We start from the raw sequence: 20,302 nt of genomic DNA on the forward strand, positions 1-20,302 counted from the left end.
AGCTTGGGTGAATACCCTGAGGACTAAGCTCTGATTTCTTATCTTGCCCATCCATTCTCACCAGATGTGTTTTATTTGACCCTATATATCGTGACTTACTTTCCAGTCTCACTCTGGTGTAACATTATGAGACAAGGAAAAAAAAAGCTTTATGCCAAAATATATTTCCTTGCCATACCTTGAAATTGCCCTGCAGAGTCTCTTGTGGGAAAAACCCACATTCTATAGAGAATCCCTTTCCCCTTTGTTTTCCTTCCTTTCCAGATCCAGAAGATAATCAACTAAGAGCCAGGCACCCTTTTAGGTCCAATAAGAAACATTTCACAACCTGCTGTCTCTGAAGTCTGCTATCTGAGAGCTTCCTCTGCACCAATCAAACTTGGTCTCCACAATCCTTTTTCTCAACCTGAACACTCCTTTCCATGGATGCCAGGTCTTCAGATAAACTCAACCAATTGTCAACCAAAAAATGTTTGAATTCACTTTGAACTGTCCCACCTTTCTGAACCAAACCAATGTATTTTTTAAATTTATTGATTGACATCTCACGCCTCCCTAAAATATATAAAACCAAGCTGCACCCCACCACCTCAGGCACGTGCCCTCAGGACCTCCTGAGGGCTGTGTCACGGGCCATGGTCACTCAGATTTGGCTCAGAATAAATCTCTTCAAATATTTTACAGAGTTTGACTGTTCGTCAACAACCCCAAACGCTATGCTGCATGACAGAGGCTATCCACAAACGCACCTGTTCCACCTACATGAAGTTCTAGAACATAACAGAAATGATCCACAGCTCTGGGAATCACGTCAGCGGTTTCCTGGAGCGCAGAGGGTTTTAGCTACACAGGACATGAAGGAGCTCTCTGGGTGACGGAAACGTTCTGTGTCTGACTAGGATGGTAGTTACGTGTTGTCTGCAAGAAACCCTCCTTATATGTAATGAAATGGAGCAGTAAGGTTAAAAGGAGAGACTAGAAAAGGATCTACCAACTCTCCAAAGACGGCCGGAGCGCTTACGTGATGATGAGAAAAGGAGACTTGAGAGAGTGGGACGGTACGAGGGATAGACAGGCCGTTACATTGCAAGCAGGTGCCCCCTGGCGAGAACACAGCAACCTTGAATGCAACATAGCAGAGCTTCCAAATACACGAAGCAAACGCCAGCACGCCTGCGAGAAGGGGCAAAGCCACGGTTCTCCTTGGTGACCTCACCTTGGTGACCTCAGCTCCCCTCTGAAACGTCCTACACCGTGTAGACAGAACACTGGCCCGGCTTGAAGGACACCTCAGCAGGCAGGACCTGGCGGGCATTTCTAGAACGTTCCCTGAAACAGAGCCGAAGATGTCAAGGCTGCGTGGAACCCTGATGAGGACAGACCATATGCTGGACCCAATAACAAGTGTGACGGATTTGAAAGCACTGAAATTAAACGGAATACTTCCCTGACTCCAGAGGAATTCAGTTAGAAATACAAAACAGAGATTCAAAAACCTGACAAAATAGGCACATCATAGAAGAAACGTGAACAGCCGATAAACGTGTGAGAAGATGCCCCAACTCTAGTAACTAGAGAAATGCGATTTAAAACACAGAACTGTATTCCCACCAGACTGGCAACAATTAAGAACCCTTGGTACGGGGGAGAATCGGAGCCCTGAGAGGAGGTAACATCGATGCAACCGCGTTGGCAAACCCTTCGTCAGCAGCTCACTGAGCCGACCACGCGCCCTTCCTTCCCACAGCTGAGCGGAGCTCCTGGGTCAGCCTCCCATGGAAACACATAGGTGCCAAAGTCTGTTCACAGCAGCCCCGAGCTGGTGACGGGTAAATAAGACGGTGGAGCCACGCAGTGGAGCCCGCAGCACAGTGGCCGCGCAGCGAGCAATGACCCAGGATCGGAAGCTGACAGAAGGGCACACCGGGCGCGGCCATGCACAGAACCCAGGGCCAGGCAACGCCAGGCAGAGGTGTTGGGTGACCTCGGGCAGGTCGTGGCTGGCCGGGCTGGGCAAGGGATTCCTGGGTGCCGGCTCTATGCACATATTCAGTCTGTGAAAGAAAATGCCTTGTCATGCCACTGAGGATTCATACGCACGCTGTGTACGTTACCCCGCGAGGCAGGCAAATGCCAAGAAACGCCAGCTCGGATTAGCGCAACGGGAGCGCCTGTCTGCAGACAGGGAGTGTAAATAGCACAGTCACATGGAAGGTACGTTGGCATTATCTCCTAAAACCCAGTGCAAACCCCTCACAATCCCACTACCAGGTGTTCATCCTGAGCAGCGAGCTTCCAACCATGGGTCAAGAAATCAGTTTTGTGGGTCGCACCCAGCCTTTCCTATAGATTGAAATAGAAGAAACTTGAATAGAAAATGCAAAGCACAGCACACGTGGTGACGGTGCATTTTATTCATTGAAGTCTGTGCACACACTGGGAGCACATTCCAAGGCTTGGCAGACATTTCCTGCAGAATCCGGGCAGCCGCACCTGGGCTCCGCGGGCCACGCGGTCGGCGGGACTTGGTCTGTGGGGCTGGCTGGGGTTGCTTCCCCAGGTGCTGTGTGTGCTGCCTGATCCAGCATTTCTGGTGCAAAGTGAAAGGACTCAGCCGCTTTAGAAACCCGAAGCCGCTTCTCCTCCGGGGGGCACCTGCTAACCCAGCAGTCCCGCAGCATCTGCGTGCCCTGGAGTGTCCTGGGCCCGCCCTTAACTTACAAGGGAGCCTGAGTGACAACTCCAGAGACCAATGCCATTGAGAGATTACAACGCTTCCTGAGAGGAGGGCCATGTCACCCCAGGCCGGGCCACACGGGAAGCACCCAGGCCGGTCCGGAGGCAGAAGGGGCTGGGAAGCCCTGGCCAGGGCCTTCACTGGGGCCTCCCCTGGGAAGGAGGGGGCAGGGTGGTGTGAGCAGCCGCAGAGGGGCCGGCGCCCCGCAGGCTTTGAGCTGCAGCGGTGTCTCCCGCTGCCTGGTGCCTGGCTTGCACAGGGCGGGGAAACACTGGCTTAGTGTGAGACTTTGATAGGGGGCCAGGGGACACAGCCCTGGCAAGGTGGGCTCTAGGCAAGCTGTCCACCCCCAGGAACTAACTGGCCCTAGGAGGAGCAGTCCTGGGTCTGAAAGATGTTAAAACATTAACAGATACAGAAAATAAACATGCATAACGGATAGAGTGCCGTGCACACACCGGCACCTCCGTTCCTAATCACCGACAGCTGCAAACAAAGTCCGCTAACAGGTGATGGACAAACTGCGTCTTAGTTTATTCAGACAGAAGAACACTGCTCACAATTAAAAACGAAGGAACAGACAGCAATGAGCTACAGACACACACAACAGCACGGATGAAGCTCTAAGTCATAGGATGAAGAAGCCAGACATCAAAGGCTCCAGCTGCAGGATTCTGCCTCCTTGAATGTCATGAGCCGGAGAGGTCAATCCACCGCGCTTAAGTCAGAGCCACAGGTGGGGAGGGACCTTCTAGGGGCTGGGGTCTCCGCTGAAGAGCACGCATCTCGCCATATGTTAGTTTTACCTTAATTAATAAAAACAACACTGGACGCAAATACGCCAACATTGTTGTCAAGGTTAATTTGGCGTGGTGGGAATATGGTGCTTTATTTGGATTTTTTTTTTGAGCCTCAAAAAGAAAGAAGAAAGGGAAAGGGGTCTTCCCCCGGGCAAGCAGCCACCCCCGGCAGGAGGGTCCCCTGGCAGGAGCGTCCCAGCCACTCCACAGTTGCTCCTGACCCAGAAAAGAACAGCCGCAGCTGGGCCCAGCATCCCGGGCCGCTCCTTGCAGCTGCCCATACATCTGGCAGCTGGATCCGCTTATGCAATGTGGATCAGGCTTCTTACATCTGAAATCTGCGTCTCTCTCCCTCTTCTGAGACCAGTGTCTCCTGCCAGCTTCCATGGCCCCGGGATGACCTCACTCTCCCGGGGTCTCTCCGCATCCTGGGAGCTCTGGCCATCCGGGGTCTCTCCGCATCCTGGGAGCTCTGGCCGTCCAGGGTCTCTCCGCATCCTGGGAGCTCTGGCCGAGGGGCAGCAGGGGCTGATGGTGGAGCGGGGGCAGGTCAGAGCTCAGCAGATGGGGTCCTGAATACACGGGGGATGTGGGAGGGGCCGGGGGGCTGGGGATGCCCAGGATTTGGCACGAGGGTCTCTGCATCCCACCCACTCCTGGCACAAGAGCCCCAGCCTCAGGACCCCGGTCACAGGCACCCGGGGGTGGGGGTGACCAGCAGCAGTTCAGAGGCAGGTGTGGGCAATGTGGGCCTGAGTCTCCTCCCCACTCACATCACTGCCCGCAGGGACACAGCAGCATTTCCTGGGCACTCGGCGTGCCGGGTTCCTAACCTCAAGTATTCATTCTGCTCTCAGGCTCCTCCTGACAAGACCTTGGCCCAGGAGAGCTCAGCTTGGGGACAGAGGGATGAGATGCAGTGGGACGCAGGGCCCAACCCCATCCCCGCCCTGGGCTGGATGGGGTTTGGGAGCGGCAGAATGTGGACCACTCAGCAGGAGGCTTCCTGACTGCCCTCCTCCTGAACCGACGTCACTCTCAAGCAGGGGACATGCCGTCCTGGCCCCGCCCCTCTGGGCCCTTGGAATCATGGAGGGGTGGGGCAGCCTGTGCCCACCCCAAGGGGAAGTGTGCCCCTGGGGACACTGGGGGCTGCCAGGTGCGCCATCTTCAGGGGGTGCACTGCCGGGCTCCAGGGTCATGCCTGGAAACACTTCAGGCCTCCCCCACCTCTGGGTACCGCCTGCGGGGGTGAGGCCCTGCTTAGCTCTGCCTGCCCTGCCAGGATGGAGGGCACGGGCCTGTGTGGAAACCCCAGGGCTCCCTGACCCCCATGAGGTTTCTCAGGGACTTCCTGCCCCGAGGGTCCCAGCATCTCCCAGGTGGAGGTCCTCAGGGATGCCCCCACCAGCTCCCCATAGCTACTGTAGCAGGAAGTCCTTCTTCCCGAACCCAGAGCCCAGGGCGGATCTCCCGGGCTGTGCACCAAGATGGAAACCCTCAGGGTCCTGGGGGAACCAGGGCCCAGGTCTGGACTCCATTCAGGACCCTCCCAGCTCTGGGAAATCACAACACAGAAGTACCCCCGGGGCTGGAGCCACTAGGCCCCCGTGGAGCCCTGGCCACCTGCCACAGAGCCCTGGCCCTACACCTGGAAGGCAGAGCCCTGGTCTCTGGACTCGCTGGGGCTGGGTGTTCCTGTCCCCCGCGGGGGGCCTGCCCAGCGGAGATTCTCCCCACGCGGGACCAGCTCCACAAAGCTCTGTTCTCCAAGGCTCCTTGGGCACAAGACTTGAGTTCTCACTAACTTACCCAAAACACAACCGAACACAATCCCTGCCTGGACCCTCTCCTAGCGAAGCAGATTGGAGTGCTGCTGGCTCACCCTCATGGGGCCTGAGAGGCGCAAGGACCCTGGGGGAGAAGCTGAGGCCCACACAGGCGCAGGACACGGTGGGTGGGAGAGGCAGTCGGGCATCCAGAAGACGGGGCGCTTGGGGCTGAAGGGGCGTGAAGTCCCTTCAAGGGCCCCTTGGGGCAGTCGGGACCATCACCAGGTCTGCTGAGAGACTGGGAGGAGTGAGTTCCATCTGCAGGGGAGCTCAAGAGACTCTTGAAATGGACTTAGCCCAAGTCCTGCAGGTAGAAGGCGCTGACCCCCGCCTCTGCTCCAAGCCACTGCCTCCTGGGGCCACAGTCCAACCGGAAGCAGCTCTGCACTCGGTCTCCTCAGAGGCTGTGTCCCTATCCAAGGCTGTCTTACAGCAGACACAGAACAGGAAGGATAATTTGGCAAATGCGTGACCTCGCAGAGTCCAGGGATGAGCCAGCCCGGCCCCAGGCCGGCCGCATGGATGCTGACCCCGTGCGCTGCAGCCCCAGGCCGCACAGGCTCCCGGTCCCTTCCTAGATCATGCCAGCCAGCCAGGGCGGCAGGAAGAGGCCCACGGTCCCCAGCAGGCAGACGATGATGAACATCCAGAGAAAGATGCGGTCGATGACCATGGCCACGTACTTCCAGTCCTCCTTCACCTGCAAGCACAGACGCCGTCACTCCAGCATGGCCCGGCTGCTGCCGGCGGCGGCCGGCGGGGAGAGCCCTCGGGACCCCGGCACACACCTGCACCAAGGGGAGGAATCGGGGTGCACGGGACAGCCAGTGCTCTGCGGGGGGCATCATCACCACGGCGCGGGGCAGGAGGACCCTGGAACCCTGGGAATTCCGGTTGGGCAGACCCCCTTGTGGAGACAAGCTCTGCACTATGCCCTGTGCGCCCCCACCTCTCGGCAGGTGGCCTGTGCTCCAGGAAGGGGGCACGGGGGAGGGGGGCTCAGGCACCCTGTGAGCGGTCTGCTGTCAGCTCACCAGCGCTGGGAGGGGCCCATCCCCCTCCCCGTTTTGCAGATGGGCAAATGTGGCCCCGTGGGGGCACAGAGGGCAGACGAGAGCGGCACACACGGAGCCCGCAGAGCCGCCGCCATCTGCAGTCTCTCACTCGAGCCTCCCCTGGCCTGTCCCGCTTTCACACTGAGGCGCACAGCCTTCAGGGGCGGCTGTGGTTCCATATCTGCACGGGGACAGCGGGTTCCCGCTCCAGGTCCGGCTTCTAACCCCACACTCCTGGGGCTGATGCAGGGCGGACCCCGCCCTGGGTGACCCCCAGGAGCAGAGGCCTAGGGAGGGCAGAGGCAGAGGCCTGGTCAGACCTGGAGTCGGGAAGCCACTCTCGAGACAGCCGCTGTGTGCAGCCCAAGGCATTCACCGCTGCCCTCGCCCCGGCTCCCCCGTCCCGCATCTCTGGCTCCCCCGTCCCGTGTCTCTGGCTCCCCTTCCTGTGTGTCTCTGGCTCCCCGGTCCTGCGTCCCTGACTCCCCTGCGTCTCTGGCTCCCCTTCCTGTGTGTCTCTGGCTCCCCTTGCTGTGTGTCTCTAGCTCCCCGGTCCTGCCTCCCTGACTCCCCCTTCCCGCATCCCCAGCTCCCCCGTCCCGCGTCTCTGGCTCTGCTGTGTAGAAGGACCTGAGACAACCCCTAAGCTGATGAGCTGCCTCTGGGCCAGGCCATGAGGGTGTCCTGGGTCCCAGGCCTGTGGATGATGAGGGATGGGAGGGATGTGCCGCGAGGGCCTGGGCCCACTGTAGGGACAGTGCCGCCTGCCGCTCTGATTTTTTATAGCAGGACATGGGTGTCCTGATCGTGTTAAACTGAACCAAATGGCCATATTTATTTACGGGAAGCCTGAAGGCAAACCGGGTCACTTATAAATAAAGTCCTGCCCAGGCCTCGGCTCTGGGGGCAGGGACGCGGCCGCCCTCTCGCCCTTTCCCATGTGCCTTTAGTTCCCTGGGTTCTGTGTGCCGCGTTCCATCCACCCTGAAGATGAAACGCAGCGGCAGACCAAAGCCTTCCCTCTGTCCCCGAGGTGGCTGCTGTGAAGTCAGCTCTGCTCCCCGCAAGCCCAGAACCAGGTCAGGCAGCGGCAGCAATCAGCCCGAGAAGGCTGCTGGAGGGGCCCAGGCCGCGCTGAACGCCAAGCTCAGACCCACTGCCAGCTTCAGGGCTGCTTTGATCAAACACCTAAAAGCATCTGACCCCACGGTGGCACGGCCCGGGCACAGCTGCCTCTCGCTTCAAGAGCTGGCAGCAAAGCAGGGTCCGACGCTTCTCCAGGCTGCTCTCGCGACCCCAGAACGTTCTGGAACCTGCAGGAGGCTTTGCAGCTTCTTGGGATTCAGTGGGGTGGCTGTGTGGGGCGAGCAACTCCCTCACTTCTCAGGGGTATGGAGCACGGGCCCCTGGCTTTGGGGCTCGCTCAGCTAGTGGGGGCAGGCACCAGATGCGTCCGAATAAACCATTGAGGATGGCGCTCTGGGGTCCTGGCAGAGGTGGCCCCTTCAGATGGAGGCGGCACACTGAGGGCGCCAGGCCCTGGCACCGGGACAAGAGCCGGGAGGTGCCGGCGACAGCAGGTGGATGGACAGGACAGATGCCGAGTTGCCCCTGTGGACGTCATGGGCTGCACGGCCTAGGCTGAGACCCCCAGCGGCCTGCGTGCCCCACGCATCCCGCCCCATTGTCCCGTCTGTGGACCCTGGCCCCTGTGCCTCCCCCCGTGTGATAAGCAGTAAGTGTCTGCAGAAGGAAACAGGGAAGCTACCTGGTGCTGGGGTCATGCCTCCCCCCGTGTGATAAGCAGTAAGTGTCTGCAGAAGGAAACAGGGAAGCTACCCGGTGCTGGGATCAGGCAAAGCTGGCTCAGCCCCGGCCTCTCCTGCATGGAATGGATAAGAGACTGCACAGCCACGGGTAACACGGACGTGGCTACCACTTAGCAGAGACTGCGGCTCCTGGGGCCTCTGTGTGGCCAGTGCCTGGCACTGGAGGGTGAGGGTAGGTGGGCTGGCCCAGGGCCCCGGGGGGCCTTAGCCATGGGACCAGTGCTCTGCCCCGAGCCCGTGGCTCTCCCACCCGTCCCCAGCTTGGCCATGTGGGGCTGATGGTCTTGGGGCTGTGTCCCTGTCCCGGATCCTTCCTCCTGCCACCAGCCCCTCCCATCCCATCTTCTCTGAGCCCCCTACATCAGGCCCCAGGTACGGAGGGGCCCCAGGGAGGCCCATGGGGCAGGCACAGGCGCGCTATGGGGAAAGGGCCTTGGCAGTGCCTCGTTGCGTTCTGGGGACTTGGCCATTGCTGGGCAGGAGTTCCCAGAGTGCCCCCGTGCTGTGCTGGAAGGACGCTGCCTGTGGCCCCTCACCGTGCCATCCGCTGAGGCCCACTGTGTCCCAAAGCCGGAGACGGCACCGGGATCCACCCTGTGCCAGCCACTCAGGGCCCCCTGCCCCGATCAGCCTGGGACCTGCGGCCACATAGCAGGCTTGGGAAGAGGCTGCTGCAGCAGAGGCCATGCCATGCACCCCAAAGTGAAGCAGCCTGGGGCCTGGGCCTGGCTCCTGGATTATGCACCAAGAAGAGAGGGCATCCGCTGGCTCTGTCTGGGCCAGAGGCGCCCAACACAGCCATGGGCAGGACTTACCGAGAAGTCTGTGTCTTCGGCCTTCAGGTGGTCTGCAATGTACTGGACACCCTCCACCGCCCGGGTCAGGGCCGGCGACAGGGGCAGGTGCCGGGGCGGCGCTTTGGTGCTGCGGACCTTGACCGTGGCGCTCGGGGACACCGAAGAGGGCTCCTTCTTGCATGTGCATTTGCACGGAGAGGGCTGGTCTGGGGGTGGGAGCTCAGCCGAGTAGGTCTTGCGAGAGGCCAGGGCGCCGGCAGCCTGGCCATCTGCCTCGGGGGCAGCATCGTCTCGGGGAACACAGTACTGGATGCTCCGAGACCGGCACCGGACGCCGCCTTCTACTGCTTCGCCAGGGCTGGACATGTGCTGGACGCTGAGGGACCTGGCTTTGGCCAGCCCTGGTGCCTGGGTGCTGTGGGGTGGGTGGCAGGGTCCAGGCGAGGGGTGGGGGCTGGCTTTCTCAGCTTCTGGGGGCTGCAGAGCAGGGAGCTGGTCGGAGGATGACTTGCAGGCAGGCCCAGGCTCAGCTGGCACATCCAGGGGGACGCAGAAGGACGGTGAGGGCGGATGCCGGCTCTGGGTGCCGCTCGTGGCGGGGGGCTCCCCCTCTGGCTCGGGCCAGAAGCGCGGGGCACTGGCCATCTTGTGCATGGACTCGATGAGCCGCCGGCAATTGTCCTTGACCACGGACGGCCGCTTCATGAGGAGCAGGCGCGGCACGATGTCCAGGAAGACCCTGCGTACCCAGGTGGGCATGGTGTGCGTGCGCGGCGAGCGGTGGTGCACATTGAGCACGAAGACCGTGATGACGATGGACAGGGTGACGAAAATCATGGTGAACAGCAGGTACTCGCCAATGAGCGGGATGACCAGTGAGGTGGACGGGATGATCTCGGTGATGAGCAGCAGGAAGACGGTGAGTGACAGCAGCACGGAGATGCACAGTGTGATCTTCTCGCCGCACTCAGAGGGCAGGTAGAAGACCAGCACGGTGAGGCAGGAGATGAGCAGGCAGGGGATGATGAGGTTGATGGTGTAGAAGAGCGGCAGCCGCCGGATGACGAAGGCGTAGGTGATGTCTGGGTAGATCTCGGCACAGCACTCATACTTCCTGGTGTTGTAGGTGCCCACGGCGTCCACGATGACCCACTCACCACTCTCCCAGAAGTCCAGCTGGTCCACGCGGCTGTGCATGTTCACCAGGTCGATCTTGGCCTTGTCGTAGGTCCAGGAGCCGAATTTCATGGTGCAGTTCTGCTGGTCAAAGGGGAAGAAGGTGACGTCGATGCTGCAGGAGCTCTTGTAAATGGCCGGGGGAGTCCACTGCACCCGCCCGTCATGGAACAGGTGGGCCTTGGTCAGGTGGGTGACCGCGAAGTCCCCGTCGGCACTGGGCAGGAAGAGAGCGAAGGGTGTGAGACCCCCCACGTCCATGCCCATGTCCACGTCCACGTCCACACCCACGTCCACAACCACGCCCACGTCCACACCCACGCCCACGTCCACACCCACATCCACGTCCACACCCACATCCACGTCCACGCACACATCCATGCCCGCATCCACGCCCACGTCCACGTCCACGTCCACGCCCACACACAGGCATTCTCACGTCATGGGAGCACAGAAGGGCTGGCGGCCTTGCCCGGGTACACTGTTTGCGTCTTCTCACTTACTCGTGCACCTTGGTTTATCATCCCTGAGCTGGGGGTAGCACGTGGTTCAGAGAACAGGAAGGGACCTACCAGTGCCTGACACACATAATCACTGCTGCTGGTGATTATCCTTATCCATGAGTGGCGCATGGATGGGACTAGTCTCCCGACATCGCCTCCTGGGACACACGGTGTCCCCATGTGCCTGCCCCTCCAAGCAGCACCCCGGGCCACCATGGGAATTCCTCACCCAGCTTCTGCCGTTAAACCCAAGGACTTGGAGGCCACCTGCTGGTATGTGAGCATGAGGACACCAGGGGCCACAGAGGCAAGGACAGGTGCCCTGGCCATGCAGGGCCAATGCAGTGGGGCTGCATATGCACTGCCCAGTTCCAGGGCCACGTCTGAGCCACTGGCTCTGGACTCTCTTTTGCCTGGATGGGGACATGGGTGTTCTGTCCACAGGTCCAGGTGGGCAACAGAGCAATGGAGTGAGGGGCTGATGTCCCTTGAACTCCTCCTGGTGGGCAGAGCTCCCAGCCCCAGCCCCTGGTTCCATAGACAGTGGCTGGCTGGGTGGGACGCACTGCAGGAGCACATTAGGTGCTGAGGCAGCCAGGTTCGTGGAGGCAGCAGCCAACCCCCCACCCCCACCCACAGAAGTCCCCACCGATGGGAAGCCTGAGGCCCCATTAAATCCCCAGCGTTGGCAGGCATGGGGCCAGGCTCAGCTCTGTGGAGGGTGCTGGGGCACGACACGTCCGGGGAAGCGGCTGCCCAGCTGCACACCTCCTGCTCTACCTCTGCCAAGCTGCCTGGACCCCTGCCCATCCCTCCTCTGTCTCATTCCCTAAGAGCCCGCTCAAAGGCCAGGGCCTCCCCAGGTACTTGGGCAGAGCTGGCCACTGTTCCCCGAGCTTCCTCTGTGCCTGCCCCTGAGTCCCAGGGCTGGACCTGCACCTCAACCTCCCTCCCAACCCTCAGGGACCCTCCCTTGGTGGAGCCGCCGCTGCTGGAGCTCTGCCCTCCAGGTCGTGGAGACCTGGCCCCCCACGGTCTCAGTCGGTGCTGAGCCTCTGCCCCCCTGAACTGGTCCTGAGCCAACACCGCCAGCTGGGCTGCCACTCAGCTGCAGAGGGAGGGAGACCCAGCAAGAGCCACCAGCTGCATCTCAATGCGGCTCCGGCCCAGCACAGCCTGGCTCCTGAGCGTCCCTCCAGCGGGGGGTGGGGCTTTACCACCTATGTCAGTCTGGGTGGAATCAGGCTCAAGTTTGCTCCCTCTCCCCAGCCCATCTCTCCAAAAACCAACGCCCTCCACCTTCTGAGGCACAAATGAAAAGATTCTCATACGGCAAGCAGATGACTACTCCACTCAGCACACACTCTGCAGGGGATGCCAGGGCCATGCTCAGGGAACAGTGCAGGTCTGCGCCACTCTGGGCAGGGCCGCCCTCCCTCAGGGTCCTCTGCCCATGCCACAGGAAACAGGACAAGGTCAGGGCCAGGTCCCCCAGCCCCCAGGTCCCACAGCACCCCTGGGCCGTGTCACTGCTCCTCCCTGCCCCGCCCACCCCTGGCTCCAGCCGCCCTCTGGGGAGCCTTTGAGGAGAACCCCATTTGGGCTGAACCACCCAGCCGTGAGCCGGTTCTGGACTCGCAGCATAAAGCTGCACCCTGGGAGCAGGCAGGGTCTGAGGAGCCGCCCAGTCCAGCAGGTCCAGGTTCCTGCTCCAGGGCCCACAGGCTGGCGTGAGACCCTCTGTCCCCTCCACCCCAACCCCAGTCCAGGTCAGGGATTTCTGGGCTCCTGCCCCGAAGGGCCAACCTTAGAGAAGTCCCAAGTGGACAGCAGGGCCCCCAACTGGGGGTGGCCAAAGCCCAGAGAAGGGCCGAGGCCTGCCGCCCTGCAGCCTGGCCGGCCACCAGCCGCAGCCACCTGCTGCCCCAGAAACAGGCCTCCTCGGCGGGAGCAGACTCAGCACCAGCGGCCACTCCAGGAACCCCGGGTCCTGTCCGGAGAGAGCCTCGGTGACAACCCCAGCCCCGAAGAGAAAACTGGGGTCACCCCACTACATCCCACAGGCCATGGTGAGGAGGAGACACAGGAGGACATGGGGTGGCAGCAACCCCTGCTCTCCTGAGCTGTGGTCCTGGGGGGGCTGCGGTCCTGGGGGGGCTGTGGTCCTGGTGGGGCTGTGGTCCTGGGGGGAACTGTGGTCCTGGGGGGGCTGCGGTCCTGGGGGTGGCTGTGGTCCTGGGGGGGCTGTGGTCCTGGTGGGGCTGTGGTCCTGGGGGGGCTGTGGTCCTGGGGGGGACTGTGGTCCTGGGGAGGGCTGTGGTCCTGGGGGGGCTGTGGTCCTGGGAGGGCTGTGGTCCTGGGAGGGCTGTGGTCCTGGGGGGACTGTGGTCCTGGGGGACTGTGGTCCTAGGGGGACTGTGGTCCTGAGGGGCTGTGGTCAGGCAAGAACTGTGATCCTTGGGGGGGGCTGAGGTTCTGCAGGTGGCACTGTAGCCCTAGGGTGGGATGAAGTCCTGGGAGGACTGTGGTCCTGGCAAGGAATGTGGTCCTGGGGGCCTGTGGTCCTGGGGGCCTGTGGTCCTGGAGGAACTGTGGTCCTGGGGGAGCTGTGAACCTGGTGGGGGCTGCAGTCTTTGGAGGGCTGTGGCCCTGGTGAGGCTGTGGAAGTGGGGGAGGGGGCTGCAGTACTCAGGGGGCTGTGGTCCTGGGGGTTTGAGGTCACAGTGGGGGCTGTGGTCCTCAGAGGCTTCGTTCCTGGGGGCTGCATTCCTGGAGGGCTGTGTACAGGCACCCAGAGTGGCTTCTCTGCCCGGCCCATCCTGGGCGTTTCCACTTCTCCCTGAAATATGTCCGTGTGAGTCACACAGGCGGATTCGGTGCATGGTCTTGGTGGCGGGGAGCTAGGTGGCTTGCAGGGGACAGGGAGCCTGTCCTAAGGGAAGACCACCCGCCGCCCACTCACCACTGACCACCTCCCCAGTGCACCCTGGAAAAGCGTCCGGCCCTCCTTTCATGTGTGGAGGTCCTTCCCACTGCCATTACTGGAATCAATTGAGTTGGAAGAGGAGCCCAATCGTTCTTAATCATACAGCAGGGTTTGTAGGTCAGGCGGGCGCCCTGGGGCCTGGAAGGGGCTGTGGGCAGATGGCTGGGACAGGAGAGGAGGAAGAGCTTCCATTTGCTTTGTTTGTGGGAGCTGCGACCCTGCCGCGCCCAGGCCCTGAGCCTGTGGCCAGAGATCGTCCCTGGAGGACTCAGCTCAGAGAGCGCTGGCTGCCGGGCGCAGGGCCCTCGGCACAGATCTGCAGGAAGGACAAGTTGGAGGACAGCAGCCTCCGGAGGCCACCGTCTGCCACGGCCAATCCCTGGCAACGCTGCCCTGGCTTCCAGGCACAGAAAACCCGTTTCCATGACCAGACTTCATCTTGGCCTCCCAGGAGCCTGACATGGACTTGGCCCAGCCCGAGGCTTTGTTTGCTGGGGACCTGGCGTGACATGTCCTGGGCAGGGCCTGAGCGTGCAGAGAAAGCAGAGGCCCTAGAGGCGTGGGAACCATCTGGGGCTTCCTCACCCCTCTCCAGGGCACCCTGCGGTCCACACTATTCTCCCAGGAAGCCCAGAATGGGGTCTGATGGCGAAAAGCACTCCAGCCCAAAAGGACTCTCCTGCAGCTGTCAAGGGTGGGGGCAAAGACGTCCGGGGTCAGGAGCCAGCCCCCAGGCCTCAGGACTGGTCCAGGCAGGGACACCGTACCCAGGTGCCGCAGCAACTCTCAGGCCCCTCCAGCTCTGACGCTCCAGTGCTGAGACCCAGGGATGCCCTCAGCCTCTTTGCTGGCCCGGGGGGACCCTTTCCTCTTCAACCCCCACCAATTTCTCCATTGCTCCTGCTTCTTCCTTCCTGGGCCTGGGCTGGCATGGATGGGGCTGGCATAGGCCCTGCTGGGCCAGGCTGGGCCTTGGTGGAGCTCCCTGTCTGGGCAGGGGCAGGTCCTGGCCACCCCTGCCCACCAAGACCCTGTAGGGGACTCACTTGTTGTAGAGGACGATGTCCGGCCGCCAGATGAGCTCAGAGGGGATGCGGATGGAGGTGACATTCTCGTAGTCAGCTGGGTCCCAGCGCAGCTTGTAGTCGTGCCACTCCTGGATGGGGTGGGGTGGGGGGAGGCAGCAGGGTGAGGGGTGTGGGGGAGGGTGAGGGGTGTGGGGGAGGGTGGAGGTGGGGCAGGACCAGGGCAGGGCAGCAGGGTGAGGGGTGTGGGGGAGGGTGGAGGTGGGGCAGGACCAGGGCAGGGCAGCAGGGTGAGGGGTGTGGGGGAGGGCGGGGGTGGGGCAAGGCCTGGGCAGGGCAGCAGGGTGAGGGGTGTGGGGGAGGGCGGGGGTGGGGCAGGGCAGTGCCCTCCCACTCACCTGCTTCACCCATACGTTCGTGGTCATCATCTGGTTCTTCTCATCCTAGGGCACAGAGAGAGGAAGGGGGCCAGTGACCCCTTGGTGTCTTTCTCTGGCCCTGGGTTTCCTCATTCACAGCCACTGGCACAAGGACAGGGCCAGGGCGAGATATGGTGGACGGGCGACCTCTGGAGGGGGCGAGCACCCCGTCCCTGGAGGCGGCCGAGCCCAGGATGGGGACTCTGAGGGGACCTAGGGATGTGGGGACAAGGCCGCAAACATCTCCAGCAGGAAACTGGAGAGGAGGTCGGCGGCCTCACAGGCAACCCCAGCTAAGGACAGGTGTGGCGGGCATGGGGAGCCTCCTTCTGCCCACCTGCCTTGCTCCCTCCCAGCCCTTGGGGGCAGCCCCTCTGCAGACAAGTCCCCCACGTGGGCACACACAGCCAGCAAAGCTGCCCCTGACACATAAGTGGGTTCCACTGCTGGCCAGAGTGGCCCCTCCAGGACTGTGCCTCATGACCTGAGCAGGTGGGACCTGTCACTCAAGGTCACTGTGTACAGCTGGGCCACTCACCCCAGCCCCTTCCGGCCCACCCCACCCACCTCCTTCCACATCCCCACAGGACCACGTCCCCACAGACCACATCACCATAGGACCACATCTCCATGGACCACGTCCCCCCAGGACCACGTCCCCCCAGGACCACGTCCCCACAGAACCACGTCCCCACAGAACCACGTCCCCACAGAACCACATCCCACAGGACCACACCCCCACAGGACCACATCCCACAGGACCACATCCCCACAGGACCACATCCCACAGGACCACATCCCCACAGGACCACATCCCCACAGAACCACATCCCACAGGACCACGTCTCCACAGACAATGTCTCCGCACAGGGCCATATCTCCCCACAGGACCTCATCCCCTCAGGACCTCATCCCGTGTGTCTGAGGAAGCTCCAGGGTCCTCAGAACCAGCTTCATGTGGCCAGGCCTGGCCCTCCTGCCCAGTGTCCTGCCCTACCCCCTTGCAGCCATCACTCTCAGGCGCCCTCTTGAAGCTGGAGGGCAGGTCAACACTGCACATTTCACCACCACTCAGCACTGGCCTGGGCTGGTTGGAAAAGCACTGGGTCTTCCAGACCCTCCTCGGCAGCCAGTCCTGGGGCCTGAGCTCACACATGCAGCTCACAAGCCCTCCCCTCCAGGACAGACCCTGGTGATGGCATCTATAACAAGTATCCGAGCCCGCAAAGGTGGCACAGGTGAGTCCCCAGCCCCTGGTGGGACAGGCAGAGTGGGCCAGACACAAGGCAGCCTCTTCCACATACATGTGGCCCTCAGCCTTAGGCCAGCACCCAGGAGCGCCAGGCAGCCCCTTCCGCACACACGTGGCCCTCGGCCTTGGGCAACCAGGAGCGTCAGCACCCATGTGTGCATGTTCACGTAAGTCCTTAGCCGGCTGCAGGGTGGAGAGAGAGGGGGGCAGCTCTGGGAGTCTTGGTGCTGGGTATGCTCCAGGCCTCAATGTCTCCTGGGCAAACTGGGGACTCTGTGGTGGTGCAGGGAGCCATGGATTGAGCCCTGAGAAGCTCAGGTAGGCAGCCAGGTGGGGGGTGGCAGACCCAGAGCCTTGGGCAGCCGCCAGCGGCCGCCTCTGCCAGCCACCACTTTGCAGCCGTGTTTGCAAACCTCAGCAGGCTTGCCAAGCCTGTGCAACCCGCATTGTCTTCTGGCTGGGCCTCCGCCAGGGACACTCCACAGGAGCCACTCAGGGGCAGTTCCAGGACACTGAGGGTGGAGGTCTGGGTGGCCGACCCTGGACGGGGCTGGCTGACTGGGTCTCCATGCGCCGCCCTGCACGGGCAAGTGCCACCACTGAGCAGCCTGTCGGCGGGAATGTGGCTGCAGCTCCCCACACCTCCCAAAGCCCCTGGGGTGTGGCCCACTCAGCCTGGGATAGTGAAGCAGCTCTCACCCCGTTTCACAGGCCCCAGGCCCAGGGTTACCCAACACGCACGGCACCAGCCTCCCAAAGAGAGGAAATTCTCCGCAACCCAGTAGCTCCTCCCTCAGCGGCAGACCCAGGCTTGGCATCCTGGCAAGGTGTGGGCTGGGCCTCTACAGCATACAAATGCCTCCCCATGTGGGGGTGCCCTCCTGGACCAGCAAGCTGGGATTTGGCAGCAGGGCTGGGGCTGGCAGACTCCAGTGTGGTAGACAACAAGCCCCTGCAGCTCAGCTAGCCATTGGCTGCCCACTCGCAAGCGGGCCAGCTCCCAGAGGCCACGGCCTGCCCAACCTGCCCTCCTCCATGGTGGCAGCCCCCAGGCTATGCACCCCCACCCAGCCAGGTACCCTGAGGGATGGTCTCACCCCATTTGGAGTGGCTGAGCCTGGCTGGGAAATGTGGAAATGTCTCTGCTGCCCCTTACCCAGCCCCTCCAGGGCCGCCGAGACCCCAGACGGTCTGGCTCAGGCCTGGATAGGTAACCAAGCATCTCAACCGAGCACAAGGCCAAGCCGCCCGCAGCTCAGTTCTCTCAGCCTTGAAGCCTCCTGGTTCCTATCCCTGCCTCAGGGCTCCATGTGCACTGGCCCACGCTGCAGGGGCCTGGCTGGACCCATAGGCTTCCTCCTGGCAGCCTCCTGAGCCCCCCACCAGAAAGGAAACATACTTCAGACAAACAGAACTCCCCCAAGACTCCCCCAAACCCCACATTCCAGATCTGCGGGTGAGGGGCCTCTGGGGCCAGCTGAGGTTGGGGTGCTGCCGGGACACCACAGTGCCTGCCCCTGCCCCGGCCGGTTGTCCCTGTTGCTCCGAGGTCACAGCGTGCCCCACCACCCCCAAGCAAGGCCTTTGCTGTTCTTTGCTTCTGAAGGTGCCTGGGCTCCGTACTAAGAACCTGGCCACTTGGAGTGTTCCCACATCGAGCGGGAGGAAAGGGCAGGGCCTGGCTGGGATGCTCTGAACCAACCCTTGGCTGGAACTCAGGCGGGGCAGAGCTGGTGGCTGCCGTTCTGGCGTACCAGCCTGGGCCACACACTCACAGCCACTGGGAGTGTTGATGGCTGTGTCCCCTCTGCCCACCCAGACCCCTGTGCTCCTTGCAGGGCGACCTCAGTCACAGCGCACGATGGCCACGCCCTCACCTACCACGTCAATGAGCTGAGCAATGGACAGGCCGAAGCGGACGAGGACCACGTCTGAGATGTTGGCCACGGGTCGGGACCACTTGTTGTAACCGGAGAAGAGTTTCTTCAGGAGCCGCTCCTCGGCGTGGGCCCGGGTCTCCACATGGCTGCTGGCTGCGGGGAGAGGCAAGCCAGTGGCTCAGATGCAGGCGGGACAGGAGCCGGGAGCTGTCCAGGAGCTGTCCAGGCTGCCCCAGCACCCTGCCCAGCACGCTCAGCCACGTCCACTTCCTTTCAGCTCCTCACACGAGCACTTCCCACCCCAGGACCTGTGTGCGTGCCGGGCGTGGCATGCGCTGCCCTCCCTTGGCCTCCGTCTTTCTCCCACCCCTGGGTGTAATCGTGATTTCCTCGCGGAAGCTTCCCAGGCCCCTCAGCCCACGGAGGCCTTCCCAGCACCTCGCACCGCACCACAAAACCAGGCAACGGATGGGCCGAGGACTGCTTTGGGTCTCCTGTCACACTGACTTCCAGGGAAGGGCTGTGCCTCTAGCAACTGGCGAGCCAGAGGACACTCGGGGGTAACAGCAGCACAGGAGGGAGCACAGGGCAGCGGGGCCAGCCCAGGCGGGAAGAGGGAGGAAGGCGAAGCAGGATCAGGCCCCCAAAAGCGCCCGCTTCCTACGGAACCTCCCGTGGTTCATCAATCCCCTGATGCCCGAGGAGTGTTTCAGATACAGACCCCAACGAGGTGCCAGCCCCCTCCGCACCCCAGCCTGCCCGTGCTCTTGGTCAGACCCAGAACGCCCTTGATGAGCCGCTCTGGAGGAGCACAGCCCCAGATCCATCTGCGCTCCAGGTCCGGGGCCCCAGGATCTGAGGCGTTCCCTGCCTGTCCTGGGCGCTGCCACATGGGGCGGGTCTGGGAGGAGGGGGAGACCTCCACCTCCCTGCTGGGTCCCGCTGGCCTGAGAGCACAGACAGGACTCGAGGAGGGGGAGGGGTCAGTTCTACACACCTGGGAGCCTTGACTCCCAGCCCAGAGTCCCCACCCGCGACCTTGTTCTTCCTGCAGAAAAGGTGGGTGGGGGCCGCCAAGGGCAGAGGCCACCCTTCTGATCCCCTAAACCGGAGGAAGCAGGCATGGGGGTCTTCAGGGAAATTTAGCCGGATGGATGGGGGAAGGGCGAAGGGGGCCCCACCTCTGCTCAAGTTCGAGCTTTTGGGGCCAGCCCTGAAATAGCAGCGGAACCCCCCACACCCCGCGGAAACCCCTTTTCCCAGCCCTCCGCATTCGCCGGCGGTTAACTCCCTCCTCGCCTGGCTCAGCCCGGGTGCAAAAGCGCAGCCTGTACGGCTGGGGATGGGAAGCCTCGCGGCCGCCCAGTTGCGCGCACCCGCGGCTTGGGACCGCAGTCAGGAGCCTCCCTCCCTCTGGCTCCGGGGGTCCCAGGCCATCCGAACGCGGGCGAAAGGGGGCCCATCCCGCGCCCCGTAACTTACCGCGCAGGAGGCCGGTGCCCAGAAGCAGCAGCAGCGGCGGCAGCAGCCGCGGCGCCCCGGGGCCCCCGAGCTCCATGGCGCACGCACCTCGCGGGCTCTAGATGCGGGCGGCTCCCGGCTCCCCCCCGCTCCGAGGCCAGTGCGCGCCCAACTTCATGCCTCCCGCGCCTCGCGGGCCGCTTCGGCCGCCGGACCCGGTTCGGCTTCTCCTGCGGGGCGCGGTGCGGCGGCGGCGGGGCCGGGAGCGCCGGGCTGTGGGCTCCGTGGCGCGGCCCCGCCCGGCCCTGCCCGCCTCAGCCGGCTGGGAGGGGGAGCAGGGGAGGGGGGAGAAGAGGAGGGGGAGGGGACGGAGAGAGAGAAGGGAGGAGGGAGCAAGGGCCGGGGAGAATGAGCGGGGACGGACCGCGCGCCCAGGGGGACGGGGAGGCTGCGCTGGGCCCCGGGCGGGGGTAAAGTTTCCTTGTCCTCCCGGGGTTCGAGACGTGCCTGAGCCGGGGACGGGGACCCCGGGGTCACTGCGTGCGACTGG

At 62.7% G+C, this 20,302-nt stretch overlaps 1 protein-coding gene across 3 annotated transcripts in view; it reads right to left on the reverse strand.

Moving 5' to 3' along the window:
- The window catches only part of CHRNA4 (cholinergic receptor nicotinic alpha 4 subunit), a 34,532-nt gene extending 14,493 nt beyond the window's left edge, over window positions 1-20,039 (reverse strand). Inside the window, exons 1-6 of one of the 3 annotated variants that reach the window (XM_063659305.1) lie at window positions 19,774-20,039; window positions 18,293-18,444; window positions 15,139-15,183; window positions 14,762-14,871; window positions 9,069-10,443; window positions 3,237-4,065 (exon numbers count right to left, since the gene is read on the reverse strand). In XM_063659305.1, coding sequence (XP_063515375.1) covers window positions 3,940-4,065; window positions 9,069-10,443; window positions 14,762-14,871; window positions 15,139-15,183; window positions 18,293-18,444; window positions 19,774-19,849 — 1,884 coding nt within the window. In that variant the 5' untranslated portion in view covers window positions 19,850-20,039 and the 3' untranslated portion in view covers window positions 3,237-3,939. Of the gene's footprint in view, window positions 1-3,236; window positions 4,066-5,819; window positions 6,070-9,068; window positions 10,444-14,761; window positions 14,872-15,138; window positions 15,184-18,292; window positions 18,445-19,773 lie in introns of those variants that run through there. The other 2 variants (XM_054467265.2, XM_054467266.2) reach the window with 2 other exon arrangements.
- Window positions 20,040-20,302: the final 263 nt, after the last annotated feature.

Source organism: Pongo pygmaeus, chromosome 21 (assembly GCF_028885625.2).
Source record: "Pongo pygmaeus isolate AG05252 chromosome 21, NHGRI_mPonPyg2-v2.0_pri, whole genome shotgun sequence".
In the NCBI taxonomy this organism is placed as follows: Eukaryota; Metazoa; Chordata; class Mammalia; order Primates; family Hominidae; genus Pongo; species Pongo pygmaeus.